At 36.4% G+C, this 20,730-nt stretch overlaps 2 protein-coding genes across 2 annotated transcripts; one reads left to right on the forward strand and one right to left on the reverse strand.

The window, feature by feature from the left end:
- The first annotated feature begins 6,298 nt into the window (after window positions 1–6,298).
- LOC107887039 (uncharacterized) lies at window positions 6,299–7,812 on the forward strand. Its single transcript, XM_016811172.2, has one exon. It carries the CDS (start codon window positions 6,536–6,538, stop codon window positions 7,577–7,579), a length of 1,044 nt encoding a protein of 347 aa, XP_016666661.1. The 5' UTR covers window positions 6,299–6,535; the 3' UTR covers window positions 7,580–7,812.
- Window positions 7,813–10,481: 2,669 nt separating this feature from the next.
- On the reverse strand, window positions 10,482–14,634 carry LOC107887800 (uncharacterized). Its single transcript, XM_016812027.1, has 10 exons — window positions 14,592–14,634; window positions 14,389–14,474; window positions 14,163–14,289; window positions 13,814–14,028; window positions 12,918–13,132; window positions 12,628–12,747; window positions 11,925–11,976; window positions 11,580–11,816; window positions 11,183–11,471; window positions 10,482–10,501 (listed from the first exon to the last, which is right to left on the reverse strand). The coding sequence occupies exons 1-10, from the start codon at window positions 14,632–14,634 to the stop codon at window positions 10,482–10,484; spliced, it is 1,404 nt and encodes a 467-aa protein (XP_016667516.1).
- Window positions 14,635–20,730: the final 6,096 nt, after the last annotated feature.

Raw genomic sequence — 20,730 nt, forward strand, 5'->3', positions numbered from 1 at the left:
ATCACCGTACAGGCTCACGTTTAATAGAGCCACAAAGGCTTTCACATATCTAATTACAGCCACAAATACTTTCACATATCTAATAATAGCCATAAAGGTTTTCACATTTCGATAAATGGAATTTTTAACGATAGGGATTTACCTAAAATCAACGTCTTGAGGTTTTCCCTTCATCGCCTGGTACTCGCCCAACCGTCCTTTATTTTCTTTCCCCACATGACACCATAGTCTCAAATTAGATCTTACACTATGTGCTTCTCTTATCCCCATATAATGCCATAGCCACCATGACTAGGTCTTATACTATATGGCTTTTCACTTCCCCATATAACGTTATAGTCCTAGACTAGGTCTTACACTATATGGTCTTCTTGCCATAGTCGTGGTCTTTTCTTATCAAAATTCGTGTTTATTGTCCTGATGGACTCACACGCAAGCAGACTCGATATGAAAACTTTATGCTTAACTAACTCACTGCAACAAAATTCAACATGCACCTGCATTTACATTTCCAAACATGTACTCATGCATGTACACGTTTTCCTTTAGAACAGAAACAATCATCAAGCTCATGCTTTCTTTACATATTCGTCATATATAATCTTCTTTTCATAGTAGAGGTATATCCTTATTCAAGCATCACACTTGCATATATTACACTCTCATTTCACAAATTAGCCTTTCGAAATAGACAATACTATCATGTAATCATGCAAGTAAGAGTCAGTTTAGAGACTTACTTGTTAGCCTCAAAGGCAGCTTAAACTTCAAACCTGGGCTTCCATCGAGTAGATCAACAACCCCTACACATTAATCACAGAAAGTCATTTCCCTAACACTTGAACACCAGAATCATGCAACAAAGGTTTACCAAGTTTACTCTACCGAGTTAAATAGATCTGCTCTCCGGCAGCTTAACATGCAAAGTCACGATTTTTATCTTAACTAAAGCATCTCAGAGCTTAACCCACATTCCAGATTTATCCTAAAGGATGAGAGGATTTTTCTCTTCAGCTGATCCTTATATAGGCAGAGAATACTTCCTGAAGAAGTAATGTGCAATTCCCAAAATACTTCCTGATGAAGTAATGCGCAACTCCCAGCACTTATCCTATCAACTAGATATTTTCCTTTATTCTATTGGATGTTTAATATGTGTAATAATCATGATCATTAGTTAAATGCATCAAAGCTATAAATACTTACGTACAAAAACACATATGAGACCCACCCTTGGGTCTTAGCACATCCCTTACCCTTAGTCATTTCTTCAGAGCGTATTTGTCAGCGTAACAATTCACGCTTTGGTGTATTATGCCTTATTGGCAACAACTCCATTGTCTGAGTCTCCTTAATGCCTCACTAAGCATTCTCTTCTATCTCAGTTATGCATCTACGTATACGTTAAGAGATTTAGTGGGTCGGATAACATCTTATTACTCAGGGTTCACCCATATGCCAGGTGTCAGCTTGCCTTTAATTTGCTTATAGGAGCTTTCCTATATTTTTTTTATTTTGCTCTCCTAAGGAGAGAAATAAGATATCTTTCTTGTCCTATATGCTTTGAATTGTTCCTTGAATTTATTGGGACTCAACAAATGTCATATCAGTCATTTGGTGGTCTTATCCAAATCTTATGAATTCCAAGAATTAATAAAGTTCTTTCATTTGGTTCTTAACTATCTTAGTTCTCATCTGTTACCTCCTAACTATTTTTTTTTATATCCTAATCACTTTAAGGTCATCGTTACTGAATACTATTTTATTGCTGACATAAGCTTTCCATCATAGGGTTCTATTTCTTATAACGAATTTCACCCAAACCGTGCTCACCAACCAGAGGCTCCTAGAGCGAATCCTTCCTTATCAGGCTTACTACGTGCTTACCTAGTGTCTGCCAACATTAAGGCATCACATGCATACTCACAATGGTTCTTATCTTTATACTAGCTTAAACACCATTCACTGTTAACTTATCTTATTCGACCCATTATTTAAATAGTATTCAAATACTAATATTTCATCGTGCAGGATGTTATAGGTTTACACAGAATATGCCATAAAAATTTCATACAGAGTCACGTGTTTATTGTCCTGGCGAAGGACTCTCACCTAAATCTATATATCATGATTACCAATTTGATTTACATATTTTGAAAGCTACACCATGAATATTCAAACATCATGTTATGGGTCTTAACCACATGGTCTTACATACATGCATGTATCATGTTCTACCAATCCAGTCTTCATCTTACTAGAGGCTACACCATGAAAGTTTCCAAATCATACCAAACTGCCATGGGCCTCTACATCATGGTCTTACACTCAATTTCAATCTATGATATATGAGTCTGGTTAGCAATACAATTGCCCTACTAGAGGTTTCACAATAGAATGTTAGCTCAGCATATACTTACCCAAATAATTAGTTTCTTACAAATCCATACGCCTTATATACCAAACCTTTATCTGCATGCTTATCAAACATTATTCTTTTAATAGAACTTTATGCATATTATTACAGAACATCTCTCATCTTTACTATACCATACCTTTACTATCTTCCGTAGACATTATCATCCCATCTGTGAATGTGTGTATATGTATTTCTTATTTAAACAGATCATTTAAAGGAATTAGGGTAGAAACTCACATTAACTTACCAACTACAGTTATAAGCTCCAAACTCAGACATCTCTTTCGAACCATTAGCAACAATTGCTTACAAACATAAATTTACTATTACAATTCTTATACATACAATTTACTTATCATTTTGATTGTTGAAAACCTCATGCAAAACTTTTACTTCAAGCTCTATTGTTCATACAACTCTTACAGTCTTACACTCTCAAAACTTAACATGTAGAGCTGAAACACTTTCCCGAAGATAGAATAATCACTAATTAAACCCATAATTGCAGTTTCCAACTTTATAAGAAAGAGATAGATTTATACTTTTTTTAGAAAGAATCAGAAAGTAATATTTCTTTTAATAAAGAAGAAAAACCTCCCTCAGAACCCTTCACGCATATAAATAAGGCCCATTTACTTAGTGGAACTTTACAAGTGTCACACATTTCAAAATTTACTTTCTTAATGGTTTACAGTTTTCGAAGGAAACATAAATAAGTACATTGCATTCACAACTATCAAGCTGCGCTATCCAGTTGATTTCTAACCAGATTACCTATAATCTAACTAGCATAGTACTCCAGACAAACAAGACGTATTACACCTTTGGCGTTGACTCATACCATACTTACCTTTCATCCCTTAACACAAACTTAAGTTTAATATAATAGAACAGCATGAAACAAAATCATTACCTACATATGTGGCGATTACCATACGCCACAATAAGAAATTGGATGGATTACACTTCGCCAGATAGACTATTTTACTACTATACGCCAAAACCCTAGACCCGCCAGACCTAGGGTGCTACACTTAGCACTTCATCTTGTAGTTCACTTCATTGCTAGACAGCTTGCACTTTGATTGTTTGCAGGTATGCTTGCACTTAGACAATTTGCCAATATGCTTAGAAAATCTACCAAACTTGTCTTGTAAGAACTCTTTGCATGATAGTTCGCATATTGACAATCCGCCAGCCTTCTCATGCTTAGACAATTCACTGAATGACTTATGCTTGGATTGTCCACCATGTGACTTCGAGCTTAAACTGACCGCTATATGTACTCACCATCTTATGGTTGGCTATCTCACAACAAATATTTCCAAATATTCTTTGTGCCATTTTATTATCTATAATACGTCAAGTTTTCTATTTTATAAGTATGATTATAATAAGTGGGCAATAATTATTTTTAGCCTAAATGATGAGTATTAAATTTACCTTAGTATTTACTAAGAGTTTTACACTTTCACCTCAGCATGAAGAGTTTAGAATAACATAATAAACTTGAAGAATACAAACTTAGATGAAAAAGACATCGTAAATATAAAGGAATTAAGATTTTTACAAAGTGAAGAAGAAAATGTACAATAAATACAAAAGAAAAATGATTTGATCTCAACTTCAAGATGTCTTACATTCCAAAAATTAAAGATTATTTATAGAGGTTTAGGAGAAACTAAATGACAATAAAAAGATATTGATAGTAATCAATAACTAGGGTCGTTTGTGTCATTTTCTCAATCATTTTGATCACTTTTTACTATGATAATGGCTACAATTGAGAAAGTGTTAATCAAATATTTGTTTCTTGTACATTCATTATAGAAATTTCAGCTCCAAACTCCAAGTATTTTAAGATATATAGTCAAAATATGATAAATATGTTTTAAAACTATCCATCAATGTAAAACTCATGTATTCCTCTTTATTTATGTATTTTTCTTGACACATTTTGAGATTATGACTTCATATTTGGATAGAGCTTCAAATTCCTTTCTAGACTATATAATATATGCCCAAAATGAAATTTCGGAACCCGAGATCTAATTGAAACAATAAATAATGTTCAAGTAAGAAGTTCTAAATGGGCCCACATTACAAATTATGATCTTTTAGTATTGTATTATCACTCATAGTCTTGATCAACTTTAGGCTTATAGCATTTAATCTAATAGATCCACGTATTGGAATCTCCTTCCAAAATACTATACAAAATATCTTATTAAAATTAAATGTGTGAAAAATATTAAAAATATCTCTAAAACCACTGTAAATGCAAAATATCTACTATACAATCCTAAAATGTAATAATATCAACTAAAATAAACCTAAGCATATATAAAAACAATATAAAGAGACTAAAAATATTGAAAGCAACTAAAAATGAAAGTTTTAGTTTATCCTTCTAAAAATAATAAATTAATTTAAAGTAAAATTATACTTCGAATTTTTGAACTTCATGCAGGAGAGGCTAACCTACCTGCTACCTGCCCTGCTTTGAATTTCAGTTGGCCGGCTCGAGACAAAGCCCTGGCCTAAATTTGATGCGGCTGGCTGTATTAATGTGATTTTCTCTTTCAAATCAACAGTTATTTTGTTCTACACCAGATGACATTGTCCATAATTTATATTCTAGACGGCAGCATTAATTGAAAATGTGTCACTATTATTTTTGTAGAGAAATTTAATCAAACAAGAAGGCGCAATTTGAGCTTTGATTTTGTCATATGAACAGCGGCAGATTATTATCAAAATTTATATTAATATTAAATGCAATTACCATATGGTTAAATATATAGTTATGAACAGCTTGAGACCAACAATGGGCTTTCCAAAGACCCAAAAAAAACCCATCCCAAAGTCATATATAAAATCAATAGATATAGTAAATAATTCTCGTTTTCTACCCACAAGGTCTAACCATCTAGAACTTCATGAATCAGTCATATGGTAATTTGGTAGCACATGTTTGTTGTTATTTCTTATAAATATTATAATTGATTTACTAATTCAATCTAAACAACATAATTAATTTGCCGTCACATATTATTATAGTACAATCCTGTTCACATTTTATTATTAAAACTTAAAAAGATTAGAAAATCAGTTTAGTCCCTTAAATTTGTTCCTTTAAAAAAGTCAGTGAAATTTAATTATTATTAAATTAAAAATGAGTAAATAACGAAAATTAATCAAGATATTAATGTTATTTGATCAATTGCACATATTTAGTTATTGATATAAATAAATTTAACTTTTAAAGTTTACGTAGTTTGTGAATTTGGTCTTAATTTGACAAATTTAGCCTATAACATTTGCATATTTTATCAATATTTACACAGAATATATAAATATTAAAGACTAACTTTATTTATTATATCAATAAATATTATGTACAATTAGCAAAAATATTAACACCGTTATTAATTGTTTCAACTTGTTGATTTTGAAATTAATAAGAATTAAATTACTTTTAACAGAGTTGGAAAGTTAAGTGAGTTGGCAATAAGCTGCCAACATCCCTTCATATCTTAATATTTCATTTGTCTAGAAATGTCAAAATTTTTAGTTTTGGGTTTCTTTCAAGAGATTGTTCCCAATTTGTTTGGATTTTTTCTCCAAGACACCCAAAAGTTTGGTAATCTATGATGCAATTGCGGGGTGAATTTGTGTCCCATTGACACAAAGCTGCTGTTAAAATCATAAACTTGGACGTAAAGTCACAAATGATGGCACTCATGATGTAAAAAAGGAGGAATAATATGTGGCCATGTCAACTTCAGACAATTGTGAGTCACCGCTTAGGCTTATATAACCACACGTACCTGAAATATAGATAAACAATTGGAACCAAAATAAATATAGATAGATACAAACCTCTCTCCCCCCCCCCCAATGTGATTAAAGAATCAAATAGAAAAAGAAGCCATATTCCGTGACCGAGTTTAGAAAATCTGATATGCAATTTAATTTGCTCGGTATTAAAAGGCGGCTATTTGGTCAATAAACTCTACTTACTGCCCCCAGCTGTCTCTTTGGCTCTTCTCATTTCAACCTTTTTATATTTGAAGCTCTGTCAATCTGCCACTGCTAGTTAACCTTAAGGAAAATATGGAAGTGGTGATACCAAGTTCGCCGATTATGGATTTTAATTTCAACAGTGCTCGATCATCTCCTCGGTCGACTGCTCCTTCTACGCCTCGCCGATTTGGTGAATGTTTCTTTAGTGCACCCACGAGTCCTACTCGATTGTCTGAGTTTTATCGCGAATTTGATAGATTCTCGTTGTTGAACGATAGGGAAAGCAGTGGTTCGGCGATTCCTTTTGATTGGGAAGTAAAACCCGGTACACCCAAGTCCCCATTTTCAACCGGAGATGATTTCGCTTTTGATTTTACTGAGGACTTGGAGAAAACATTTCTCTCGGCCGAAGAACTCTTTGATGGGGGTAAAATCAAGCCATTGAAGCCACCACCTGGGTTAAAGGTTGACGACTATAACCAGAAAAGCCCGCTTTTGTCGTCGCCAAGATCGCCATTTTCACAAGGCAAAAAGATCATCCGTGACGCATTTTCACCAAGAAAGCAAAAGGATCGAAACCCTTTGGCAACTGCTGCTGAAACCAGTCAAAATAATAAAGAACATGGAAGAGGTAGAGAAAGGGTTCAAGATTTGTTGTTAAGGAATTCAAGCCGCCGAGCAACAAGATCGCTCTCTCCTTACAGAGTGTCAGACAAAGATTATCCATGGGAAGTTGATGATGAAGGACAAGAAGAGAGGAAACGGCAGCAACGTGAACCCACCACCACAAAGCAACCATCATTGAACTCAAAGCCATCCAGAAAATGGAGATTGAGAGATTTCCTGTTGTTCAGAAGCGCATCGGAGGGACGTGCAAGTGGTAAAGATCCACTCAGGAAGTATTATTCATCGAGCTTTTCCAAGAAATCAGAAGAGAACAAGAATTCAAGTTTGCGATCGAGGGAAAGCTCTGGTTCAGTAGGATCTAGAAGAAAAATATCGGCTCACGAGCTACATTACACAACAAACAAAGCAGCATCTGAGAATATGAAGAAGAAAACTTTCCTGCCATACAAACAAGGAATTTTGGGAAGACTATCCTTCAGTCCTCTTTCGAATGGGTTCGGAAAATAATCAGTCATCATATCTCATAATTAAGTTATTTCATTTTTTTTTGGGGGGTTGTTGTAAAGATTATTCGCTTGGTTCTTCCTATAGAAATGTATAATTCGTAGTACGAGGAACCATAATGATGAGTTGTCTGAAATAAATGAGAATTTGTTTGATGCATGCTACTCATAGTGTTGATAACTCGCCTGTAAAATTATAGTGTTCATATCACATATAAAATAATTAGAGTTTCAGTTCACATCTGTATTTATTAAAAACCTATATACTCATATACTACTATTATCTAATATTAAATTAATTAAATACAAAATTTAATTTTAGACATAATAATTTATTTGATCCTTTAATTTTAAAAATTTATTTTTATTTTTTATTTTTTTAAATCCTTAAATTTAGATTTTTTTATCAAATCACTTAAAAATAAATAAAAAGATAACATTTGTTAATTTTACTAACACATTATATAGTGAAAAGAATGTTTGTATTTAATTAATTTTTTAAATTTTTAAATTTTTAAATATTAATAAAAATATTTTTTATAATTTATACATTTTTAACAATTTTAATAAATTTTAAATTTTAAAATAATTTTTAAAATTTTTTAAAACTTTGAAAATTTAAAAATTAATTAAATATTTATGTATCACGTCAACAAAATTTTAAAAATATTTTTCATCAATTTTAGGTTAATTTAATAAAGAAAATATAAATTTAAAAGTTTTTAAAAAATTAAATAAATGATTAAAATACTTTTTTTAAGTTGAAAGGTATAAGTTAGAATTGTGTTAACATTTTTTATATGTTTTGCTGATGATTCAGATTTCACGTGTAATTTAGGTAAAGCGTGGATGAAGAACGGCGCTCTTATTAGCTCTTAAATTTTATCCATCTTAAAAATACAATAAGAAACCCCAATGAAGATTTTAGAAATAATAATAATAACAATAATAATAATAATAATAAATTTAGAGAGAGAGATCTTATCCCGTAGCTCTTTCTTTGGTATGATACGGCTAACCAAGATTAGCCCCAACTTCCAAGAAACTATTATATCATTATCATATCAAATTGCAAATAATAAAATATTGGAAACCCTGAATTCCTAATCTCTTCTACTTTATTATATTTAAGTACAAATTACAAGCTTATTCTAGAACATATTTTTTTAATTGAAATTATTCCTACTTCTTTCACCTTAAATCATTTTTTACTTTGATTTATCTCTTAATCATCTATTAAAATAAAAATAAATTAAAGACTTAAGTAGGGGTGTCAGTGTGGCGGGTTTCTCGGGATTTCGCTCCATTTCGCACCTAATTAGGCGGGATGGGTACAGGTTTTCGAGTGATGGGGCAAGGATGGGGACAAAAATTAGACCCGCCGTGAGTGGTGGGGCAGGCGTGGGTATGATCTTGTACTTGTCTCGCCCCATCCCTGTCTGCCTTGTATATTTAAAAAATAAACATTTATAAAAATTTAATTTTGATAATAGTACTCAACTCACATTCACTGTTATATTTTTTTCTAGAAAAATAAAATAGAGCACTTCATAGTTTCTCACCCAATTTTAACACATCACACTCCTTCAATTTCTCACTTTCTCTGTTTTACATGAAAACCCTAAAATTACTCACCATCGCTCCCCACCTCAACTTGCAAACTTGAAGATCCTGCTCTATCATCTCTTTTATCTCCTACGGTCCTATTCTCCTTCCATTCTCTCTCTCTCTTTGTGGGATTCATCTCTAACAGATCTATCCGATATGTTTTCTATAATAATTAACTAAAACCATTATTTAAAGTCAATTCACAAACTTGTGGTCACTGTTAGACTCCGTTGTACCGATCCGCCTAAGTCTGTGGATTACCTGACAAAACAAACAAACAAAAGTGAGTTTACGTAAACTCAGTGTGTAATCCAACACAATTAAACATGCAAACATACAATTTCAGATTCAGAATCAGATCTAGAAGCAGACATGCATAAATCCTACCTCCATCCTCTACACACCATCTCCAACCATCCCATCACACCATGTAGGGTTAAAAACAACCACTCATCCCTACACACCAACTTGTGCCATTAAGACACGTACCAGAATATATGCAGCTATGATGCCAGAGTATAGACGATTAACGCCGATCAGAATACTTACTCCTCAAATACAAATCCCACCCCAAATCAGATACAAAATTATTGAATTAAATATGCTCGACATGCTTTTAAATAAATAACAGATATACATATGGCAGTACAGTCAGACATACATTTAGTATCCTACTTAAATCAGTCTATCAGAGTATCATAACATTCAAACAAAATAGGGTTTAAATAGGCCTTATCGACCCTACAGTAGGCCCACAGTCGATTGGAGCGACCCGTACGACCCTAAGGAAAATTTTAGAATTATTGGCCCACATGCCCGTGTGGGCCTACATGCCCAGATTGACCTTTGCCCATGTGGCCCACACAGCCTGGCCCAATGTCTACACGCCCGTGTGTCATGCCCATGTGGCCCACACAGCCTGGCCCAAAGACCACACGCCCTTGTATCATGCCCGTGTGGCCCACACGGCCACACTCAAGCCACCACACAGCCATGTCTATGTCGATCACACGACTGTGTCTCGCACAAGGCCATCCACATAGGCAACCACACCCCTATGTGGCATCGACAGTGTAGATTTTTTACTTCTGCTGAAGCCTTATTTTCTGCGTTTCAGGTACACACTTGGTATCGGTTTAATGCAAAACCACTCTTAAGCCTTCTGAAACCTAAAAACAGCGTATCAAAACACCAATTATGGGATTGAACTTTTGAATTTGACATCAACAATCCCACAAAAACTTAACTTACCAAAAATGAAAACACCATTAACCTAGAACCAGCGAACGAAGCAAACTTCACAGTTCGACACCTTTTCCTATACCACAACATACAGTAACGTTTCAACATTCAAAAAACAACGATAGAAAGAAAGCAAATAGAAACCTACTTACCGATTACCCGAAAATCAAGGATTCGAAATGTTCAGCAGCAAGGATTAGCGATAAAGGCAAGAATGAAGAAAAAATTTAATTTCTAACAATGAGTAAAGAAAACAAAAAGGCAAAAATGGGGATTTTTTTTTGAAAAATGATGAACGTCAAAACAGAGAGAATTGGGAAAAAAATAACAAAAATAAAATTCAATTTCTAATATCCCTCAACTTCCCACTAACACCTTAATCCCAACCACTTCAGAATTTTAATTCTACCAAAACTCTGCCATTAAACTGAGCTAAAATAATACTCACGCTCACGTAGAGATTCGAACACAGGATCTCCAACACACTAACTCCTTACCACTCGAACTAACAGGCTCATTCTAACATGAATTTGTAGGTAATTGATATAAGCCCACTTACAAGGGTAGGGCTTGATTTAAAAAGAATAACCAAAATTTTCCAAACGTGAGACTTGAACCCAAGACCTCACACACACACTCAGAATCCTTAACCATTGAAGCAAATACACAGTTGTGTCAGATCTTCACTGAAGCAGAAATAAATTATGTGGGGCGTTACAACTCTACCCCCTAAAAAAATTTCAACCTCTAAATTTACCTGATCTGAACAGATGAGGATATTGCTGACACATTGAGTCCTTAGGTTCCCACGTGGCCTCCTTGGTGCCATGATTCCACCATAGAACCTTCACTAAAGGGATGAACTTCCTCCTCAGAACCCTAATGTCACGATCTAAATTTTGAACCGGCTTCTCCTCAAAGGTCAAATCCAGCCTAACCTCGATCTCCTCAACAGAGAGAATATGAGAAGGATCAAACTGATACCGCCTCAACATCAAGATATGCATAACATTGTTGATACAATCCAACTCTGGAGGTAGCTCCAACTGATAAGCAACCGGTCCCACATGCTTCAGACTCTGATACAACCCAATGAACCTAGGGCTCAACTTGCCCTTACGACCAAATCTTAGAACTTTCTTCTATGGGAAAACCTTAAGAAACACAAAGTCTCCCACAGAATATGCAATATCACGCCTCTTCAGATCCGCATAAGACTTCTGCCTATCAGAAGCTACCTTTAGACGATCTTGAATCAATCTAACATTATCTTCAGTCTCAGAAACCAATTCTAAACCCAAAACTCGATGTTCATCTAACTCAGTCCAACACAGCGAAGTACGACACTTACGACCATATAACGTCTCATAAGTTGCCATCTGAATGCTAGACTGAAAGTTGTTATTGTAAGCGAACTCAGCTAGCGACAGATAATCCTCCTAACTACCTCAGAAATCCAACACGCAACTCCGAAGCATGTCCTCCAGTATCTGAATCACCCTCTCAGATTGACCATCGTTCTGAGGATGGAACCCAGTACTGAAGTCCAACCTTGAACCCATAGCCTCATGCAACTTCTTCCAGAATCGAGATGTGAAGCAAGGATCTTTATAAAAAATTATCAAAATAGGAACATCATGTAGTCTCACAATCTCAGAAATGTAGAGCTTTGCTAACTTCTGTTGAGAATAGTCCGTTCGAACAGGAATAAAGTAAGCAGACTTGGTCAATCAATCTACGATGACCCAAACATAGTCCTTCTTAGAGGGTGTCAAAGGCAACCTACTAACGAAGTCCATTGTCACATATTCCCATTTTCATAAGGGAATCTTAACTGGCTGCAACAAACCCAAAGGCAACTGGTGCTCAGCCTTAACCTAGTGGCACGTCAGACATCGAGCCACAAAATTCGTAACCTTACGCTTTAAACCCAGCCACCAGTACAACTCACAGAGATCGTGATACATCTTATTACCATCGGGATGCATAGCATAAGGGCTACTATGCGCCACCCTCAAAATAAACTGCCTCAAATTAGTATCATTTAGTACATAGATCCGTCCTCGAAAACACAAAACACGATCATTATTCAGCCCAAAGTTCAAAGTACTACCACTCTCAACCTGACGAAATCGCAAACCCAAAGACTCATCCCCTAACTACTTATCTTGAATTTGCTCAATCCAAGTCGGTTTAACTTACAATTCGGCTAATAGACTCCCATCATCGAACAAACTAAGACGAGCGAATATCGCTCTTAGATCAGCCATCGTTCTATGACTAAGAGCATCGACTACCATATTAGCCTTACCAGGATGGTACCTGTCATGCAGTCATAATCCTTAAACAACTCAGTCCATCAGTGCTACCTAAGATTCAACTCCTTCTGAGTAAGGAGGTACTTAAGGCTCTTATGATCAGTGTAGATAATACATCTCTCACTATACAGATAGCACCTTCAATTTTTCAACGCAAAGATCACCGCAACCAACTCGAGATCAAGCGTCAGATAGTTTCCCTCATGTGTCTTAAGCTGATGGGATGCATAAGCTACAACCTTTCTATCTTGCATCAATACATATCCCAAACCGACGTGTGATGCATCACTGTAGACCACAAACTCCTTGTCGGATTCTGGCTGTATCAGAATAGGAGCCTGAGTCAAAACAGACTTGAGCTTTTCGAAGCTCGATTGCTGCACATCAGTCTGAAAAAATGAAACACCCTTTCGTAAAAGCTTAGTTAAGGGAGTTGCAATCAGAGAGAATCCCTCAACAAATCACCGATAATAACCCGCCAAACCTAGAAAACTGAGTATCTCAGACATATTCTTAGGCTGTTTCCAATCCAGTACAACCTTAATCTTCCTCAGATCTACACGAATCCTCTCAACAGACACTACATGCCCCAAGAAAGTTACCTCTCGTAACCAAAACTCACACTTACTCAACTTAGCGTAAAGCTATTTTTTAGGAAGAATCTGAAGTACCACTTTGAGATGCTTATCGTGCTCATCCTCACTCTTAGAGTAAACCAGGATGTCGTCGATAAATACCACTATGATTTGATCTAGATAAGGCTAAAAGACTTGATTCATCAGATCCATGAATGCAGCCAGAGCATTCGTTAGACCAAAAGGCATAACTAGAAACTCATAATGTCCATAACGAGTCCTAAATGCAGTCTTATGAACATCAGCTTCCTTAACCCTTAGCTAATGATACCTGAAATAAAGATCTATACTAGAGAACACCAAAGCTCCCTAGAACTAATCAAACAAGTCATCGATCCTCGAAAGTGGATACTTATTCTTCACAATTAACTTGTTCAACTACCGATAATCGATGCACATCCTCATGGTCCCATCATTTCTTTTAACAAACAGAACTGGTGCTCCCCAATGAGACACACTAGGAAGGATGAAACCATGATTCAGAAGCTCTTGCGATTGAGCCTTAAGCTTTATAAGCTCATTCAGTGCCATACGATACAGAACGATAGACACCGGAGCTGTACCCAGTAGAAGTTCAATTTCGAACTCGACTTTTTGATTCGGAGGTAAACTCGGTAGCTCCTCAAGAAAGATATCTAAAAAGTCCCTCGCTATTCAGATATCCCAACAGAAGAACCCCTAGAATCAGAAATACTAACGTAAGCCAAATACGCCTCACACCCTTTCTAAACCAGTTTCTCAGCCAAAAGAGTAGAGATCTCATTGGACAAATCTCGACGCTCACCAATCACAACCACCATCAAATCATCTTTGGTTCTCAGAACAAACCTTTTTGATGCACAGTCTAAATTGATCTGGTGCTCAACCAACCAATCCATACCCAGGGTTAGATTGAACTCCCCAAACGAAAACTTCATCAAATTTGCAAGAAAAATAGCCTATTGCATCATTAGTGGAACATCCCTATAAAGTTTACTAACCTAAAAAGACTGCCCTAACGGACTCAATACAGTAAACTCACTAGAAGTGATCTCAACAGAAATCCCCAGAGTTTCAGATACAGTACTAGCTACATAGGAGTGTGTAGAACTTATGTCTATTAGAGCAGTATAAGGTACATCAAACATAAGGAACATACTGGTGATGACATCAAGAGCATCTCTATCCTCTCAACATCATGTAGCATAAACCAATGCAGGCTACCTAGCCTTACTTTGACTAGCACCTCTGCCGGGTGCTCTCTGCCCATGACCCATACTATTGCCACCTCTAGCCTGTCCACGACCCCTAGGTCGCTGCTGAACTATCCTCTAAGGCTGCATAGAACTCGGTGCCGAAGCTTGCATCTGATTAGCCTGTTGTGGACATTCCCCAATACAATGCTTCAGAGACCCACACCTTAGATAAGCCCTTATCCTCCTTCAACACTCATCTGGATGGTGTCTACCACAATCATTGCATGGCTGCAACCTAGTAGGAGCAACAGGGGCCCCTATTCTAACTGGCCCATCAAATCTGGCCTTTTCCTTAGGCCTTTGTACCGAACTCGAAGGCTCTAATCCTTCTTGTTCTTACCCCTCTCTCGATTCCTATTCTAGCACTCCACGCGCTTAACATCCTCGGTGATCTTCGCCTTCTCCACTAGAACGGCAAACTCCCGCTCCTTCTGTGGAGCTATCAGCACCTTCAAATTTTCCCTTAAGCCGTCTTCAAACCGGATCACCTTTCATACTCAGTCGTTATCATGCCTCAAGTGTAGCGGCTCTGGAAAGTAGTCTTAAAGAAATCCCAACTTAGACGATCAGACTAGGTACCCTCCTCAACTTTCAACCACCACTGATAAGATTCATCACGAAGTAAGGAGACTGCACCCTTCAGTTTCTACTCAGGAGTGTAGTCTAGATCATTTATGATCCTCTCGTTAGCCTCCAACCAATATTCAGCCACATTAGGGGCGACTCCAGTGACGCCTCTAAACAACTTAGCACCATTAGACCGGAGTCATTCAGTTACCGACCCTCAGCCTCCAGTTTCAGAATGGGCTCCAGCAATCCTCTCCAAGATCCTCAGTATGGCTTGGGACAATGCGTCGTCTCTAGCCGAGCGACTCTGAGACCCAGTCTCAGTAATAGGCGATATTGGTTTCTCACTCGTATCCAAGTTCGGCATACTGCCCAAAGAGGAAGACTCAGCTCGAGCCCCCTATGGCCTCTACCACGACCTCTAATACCACGTCCGCGAGTTCTACGAGCACTCATCGTAAACTTGAGTTTTAATCTACATTAAAAGTTTTATGCATCAGTTTTAGTATTTATTAACATATGTTTTATGTGTAAATTATCAGAAGTTCATAATTATTTTCAGAGATTTCCATCTCTAGCTAGCTCAGTACAGTTTCAGAAGATACTATCTATAGTGTTTCAGAGTAGTTCTATCTAAGTTTCAGAAATACTTACAGAATCGGTACCGGAGACTCGGTGTACCACATACTACTTTTCCAAAATTATTCAGGATATTTGAAAACCAATTCTTTTTAAAACAAAATTTTAGAACCCAAAATTCATATCTGATTTTTACAACCTGGCTTTGATACCACTAAATGTAACACCCCAAACTCAGCCTAGACTTTATAGCCGAATCTGATGGTGTCACAAGGATTGAGTTTTAGAAACAATGTTGCTCGATAAACCATCCAAGTTTTATAACTATTACTAATAACGTTATTTAATTAATTCATTTACCAAAACAATATTTGTAGCGGAGGTTTCAAAATCGTTATATTTTAAAAAATCCAATTCGTACTTCAAAAAAAAAACTTTTGATTTCGTAAAACTGTAATTTTGGTCAAACGACGCTATAAAAGTTAAAACATAACCAAAAAAATAAAAATTTAAACAATCTAGAGAGTCCAACAATTACAAAACTCCTAGAAATAATCTGAAATTAAATAAAACCATTATTTAAAGTTAATTCATAAACTTGTTGTCACCGTGAGACTCCGTCGCATCGATCTGCCTAAGTCTATGGATTACCTGACAAAACAGACAAACAAAAGTGAGTTTATGTAAACTCAGCGTGTAACCCAACATAATTAAGCATGCAAACATACAGTTTTATAAATACAGTCAGAAGCAGATACAATTTCAGATTCAGAATCAGATCTAGAAGCAGACATGCATAAATCCTACCCCCATCCTCTACACACCATCTCCGACCATCCCATCACACCATGTAGGATTAAAAACACTCACCCATCCCTACATACTGACTTGTGCAATTAAGACACGTACCAGAATATATGCAGCCATGCTGCCAGAGTATAGACGATTAATACCGATCAGAATACTTCCTCCTCAAATACAAATCCCACCCCAAATCAGATACAAAATTATCAGATTAAACATGCTCGACATGCTTTTAAACAAATAACAGATATATATATGGTAGTACAGTCAGACATACATTTAGTATCCTACTCTAATAAGTCTATCAGAGTATTATAACATTCAAAATAGGGTTTAAATAGCCCTTACCAATCCTATAGTAGGCCCACAGTCAAACGGAACGACCGTACGACCCTAGGGAAAATTCCAAAATTATGGGCCCACATGCCCGTGTAGACTACATGGCATGGCCTAAAGTCCACGCGCTCGTGTGTCATGCCTATGTGGCCTACACACCCAACTTGGCCATACCTGTGTGGCCCACATGGCCACATCGTGCCACCATAAGGCCATTTCTTGCACACGACCATGTCTACGTCGATCACGCAGGCGTGTCTCGCACACAGCCATCTACACGGGTGACCACAAACCTGTGTGACATCGACAATATAGATTTTTAGCTTTTATCGAAACTTCATTTTTTGCGTTTCAGGTATACACCTGGTATTGGTTTAATGCAAAACCACTCTTGAGCCTTTCGAAACCTAAAAAAAGCATATCGAAACACCGATTAAGCGACTGAACTTTCAAATTTGACATCAACAATCCCACAAAAACTTGACTTACTAACAACAAGAACAGCATTAACCCCGAACCAACGAACGAAGCAAACTTTACAGTAATGCCTTCTCCTATACCACAACATAAAGTAATATTTCAACATTCAAAAAACAACGATGGAAAGAAAGCAAATTGAAATCCACTTACCGATTACCCAAAAATCAAGGATTCGAAACGCCTAGCAGCAAGGATTAGTGATAAAGACAAGAACGAAGAAATAATTTAATTTCTGATAGTGAGTAAATAAAACGAAAAGGAAAAAATGGGGATTTTGTTTTTGTTTTTTGGAAGATGATGAACAACAAAACAGAGAGAATTAGGAAAAAAATAACAAAAATAAAATTCAATTTTTGATATCCCCCAATTTCCCTCTAACACCTTAATTCCAACCACTTTAGAATTTTAATTCTACCAAAACTCAACCACTAAACCAAGCAAAATTTGTAACACCCCACACCCGTACCCTATGTCGGAATGGAATACGAGGCATTACCACACTTAAACACATGCATATGACTATTTCTGAGTTATAAGAACTAGGTCCAATTTAAAACTTTTCCTTTTTAATCTACAAGCTCTTAATATGGGCCTCATAGGCCCAAATCACGCTTTGGAAATACCCCAGGATTAATCCCAACATCTTTGAAAACTATTGAAAAATACCACTTGAAGTAGGGCACACGCCCGTGTGGAAGGGCAACACCCCTGTGTGGCTATTAAGACATGGCCGTGCTAAAGGCCCGTATGGGTCACACGGCCTAAGCACGAGAGGACACGCCCGTGTCCCGAGTCCGTATGAATTAAATTCTAAATTCGAACCTACAGTGGTTTTCACATAGCCAAACACACGCCAGTGTCCATGGCCCGTATCCTTCACACAGCCATGACACGCCCATGTCCTAGCCCGTGTCTAAAAACCTTGACATTTTGCTTCTGACGTTAGCATCCAATTTAGGGCACACGTCCAAGGCACACGCCCATGGCCAGAGGCCGTGTGCTCTACAAGGCTGAGACACACAGCTGTGTCTCTACCCGTGTGTTTACTACCATGTATACTGACTTGTAAAATTTACGTGCAGAGGACACATGGAAAAGCAACACGCCCATGGGGATGGCCATGTGTCTACCCGTGTGGATAATATAAGGCTATCTACAAAGCCCTTTGCCACCCTGAAACACAATCTATCACCAAACAACATAACAAAGCCTTAGTAGAATTTCTCAACCAAACAACCATGCTAAGGCCCATACACATTTCATATTTCCAACCATGCCAACAATTTCACATTCATGAAAGACTATCTTGCTTTTATATATAAACTTTCAATATTAGCCAATTTTCATAGCCTTATACAAAAATGAATCAAATGCTAAAGTAAGCCAACACATTGGCCAATTAACATTAACACAAAACTTAAAGCCAAGATCCTATACATGCCATAATCAAAATAGAAGATCTAACTATACCAAGTGCTTCGATTGATAGTGTGTTCAATGTCTCTGACGTCCGTTGATCCATGAGCTAATTAGGCGGCACTATAAGAAAATGGAAAGAAACGAGGTAAGCATAAAGCTTAGTAAGTTGCATGTAATTTAAATATAACAACTTTACCACTTATTAACATGCTCGTAATACAAAAGTATGCATAAACACAACTTACTCATCGCTATCCAATACAATTCACATAGCATTATTAAGCTCACATCTCATATATTTCAAATAGGTACCTGTACCATTCATAACATGGTTATACTTTTCTCGTTTAACTTAAATTGCAATTCTCACTGTTGAACCATTTGGAAAGCTATCGAATATTCACTAAGCCTCAAACATAGGGTATAATGCCAATGATATGTCCTAGACATGGTCTTACACTGGCTCATCCATTAAATCGACGCCATGTCCCAGACATGGTCTTACACTAGCTCTCACATATCCGTGCCGATGCCATGTCCCAGCCATGGTCTTACATTGACACATCTCGTAGCCGATGCATATCCCGGACATGTCTTACATTGGCTTACATCTCGAGGCTGATGCATATCCCAAACATGTCTAACACTAGCTCTTGTCTCAATGCTGATGCCATGTCCCAGATTTGGTCTTACACTGGCTCTCATAATGTGGCCGGCGCATGTCCCAGACATGTCTTACACTAGCACACAAATTACTCGAATGTCATGGCATGAATATCCGATTTGTTCTTAAGGTTCATTTGGGAGTTTTATTATCTCTATTATTATCATGTATTTTTATTACCACAATTAAGCAATTTATGCTATAAAAATTCATGCATAATTGATAACGATGTAGTTTCATTATTTACATACAACTTATCTTGGTACTCAAAATGTGGCGACTAGTTGATTTAATCTACTTGCTTGGCCTTCCCCCAGTCTAGGTTCAGATTTGTATTTCTTAATCTAAAATGACAACATTTAGTCATTCAATCATCAATTAAATCTAAACACTCAATAATTTATAATTTGGGAAATATGACCATTTTGCCCTAGACTTTCACAAAATGACCATTTTACCCCTAGGCCCAGAAATCGATTTTTATCGAGTTTCATTATTAGTTAAGCCTAACCGACCATTTATCTCTCTTATGACAGCCCCAAATTTTCAATATTTCATAACACTACTATCTATTTTACAAACTTTACAAAATGGTCCTATTAAGGTTTTTATGAGAGGTCCTAGTACAAAAATTGTTTATTTCACAACCATGATTCATTTCTTCCATAAAATTTTAGAAAACAATATGAACACTCTCATGGTAAAACCCTAGACTTTCTCATTTGAAAGCTCATGCTACAAGGGCTCTAAAAATACAAAAATAATCAAGAAAGACCATCAAAATCACTTACTTGAGAGGGTTACAAGTTGTTGAAATTTTCAAGCTTTCAAACCCCTACAATGGCTGAATTTTAGGTGGAGAAGAAATGGTGAAAAGGGATGATATCATCTTTCTTTTATTTTATTTCTTTTTGGTCAAATAAGTCACCAAACTTCACCTAATATTTGACTATGTTAATTTCCTTGTCTCATGGCCGGCCAAGCCTCTCTAATGGGTCTAATTTCCCTTTAAAGACCCCCAATTTACGTTCTCTAGCTATTTGACACCCTTAGCTATCAAAATAGGACTTTTGCACTTTATGCGATTTAGTCCTTTTTTCGCAATTAAGCTCACAAACACTAAAATTAATTCACCAAAATTTTCATGTACCTTTATAAACATGCCATCACACATTAAATAATATTAAAAATAATTTCTCTGACCTCGAGCTAGTGGTTTCAAAACCACTATTTTGACTAGGCCCAAAATCGGGCTGTTGCAAAAATAA

The sequence above is a fragment of the Gossypium hirsutum genome, chromosome A03 (assembly GCF_007990345.1).
Source record: "Gossypium hirsutum isolate 1008001.06 chromosome A03, Gossypium_hirsutum_v2.1, whole genome shotgun sequence".
NCBI lineage: Eukaryota > Viridiplantae > Streptophyta > Magnoliopsida > Malvales > Malvaceae > Gossypium > Gossypium hirsutum.

Bases quoted from the DNA above. Each gene is read 5' to 3' on its own strand.
- LOC107887039 (XM_016811172.2), top strand. From the start codon at position 6,536: ATGGAAGTGGTGATACCAAGTTCGCCGATTATGGATTTTAATTTCAAC.
- LOC107887800 (XM_016812027.1), bottom strand. From the start codon at position 14,634: ATGGGTCATGGGCAGAGAGCACCCGGCAGAGGTGCTAGTCAAA. The intron at 14,029-14,162 runs GTGAGCGTCGAG...ATATCTGAATAG, and splicing joins TTTGATGGTGGTTGTGATTG to CGAGGGACTTTTTAGATATC. The intron at 11,817-11,924 runs GTGATTCAGATA...AACAACTTTCAG, and splicing joins ACGATGGTCAATCTGAGAGG to TCTAGCATTCAGATGGCAAC.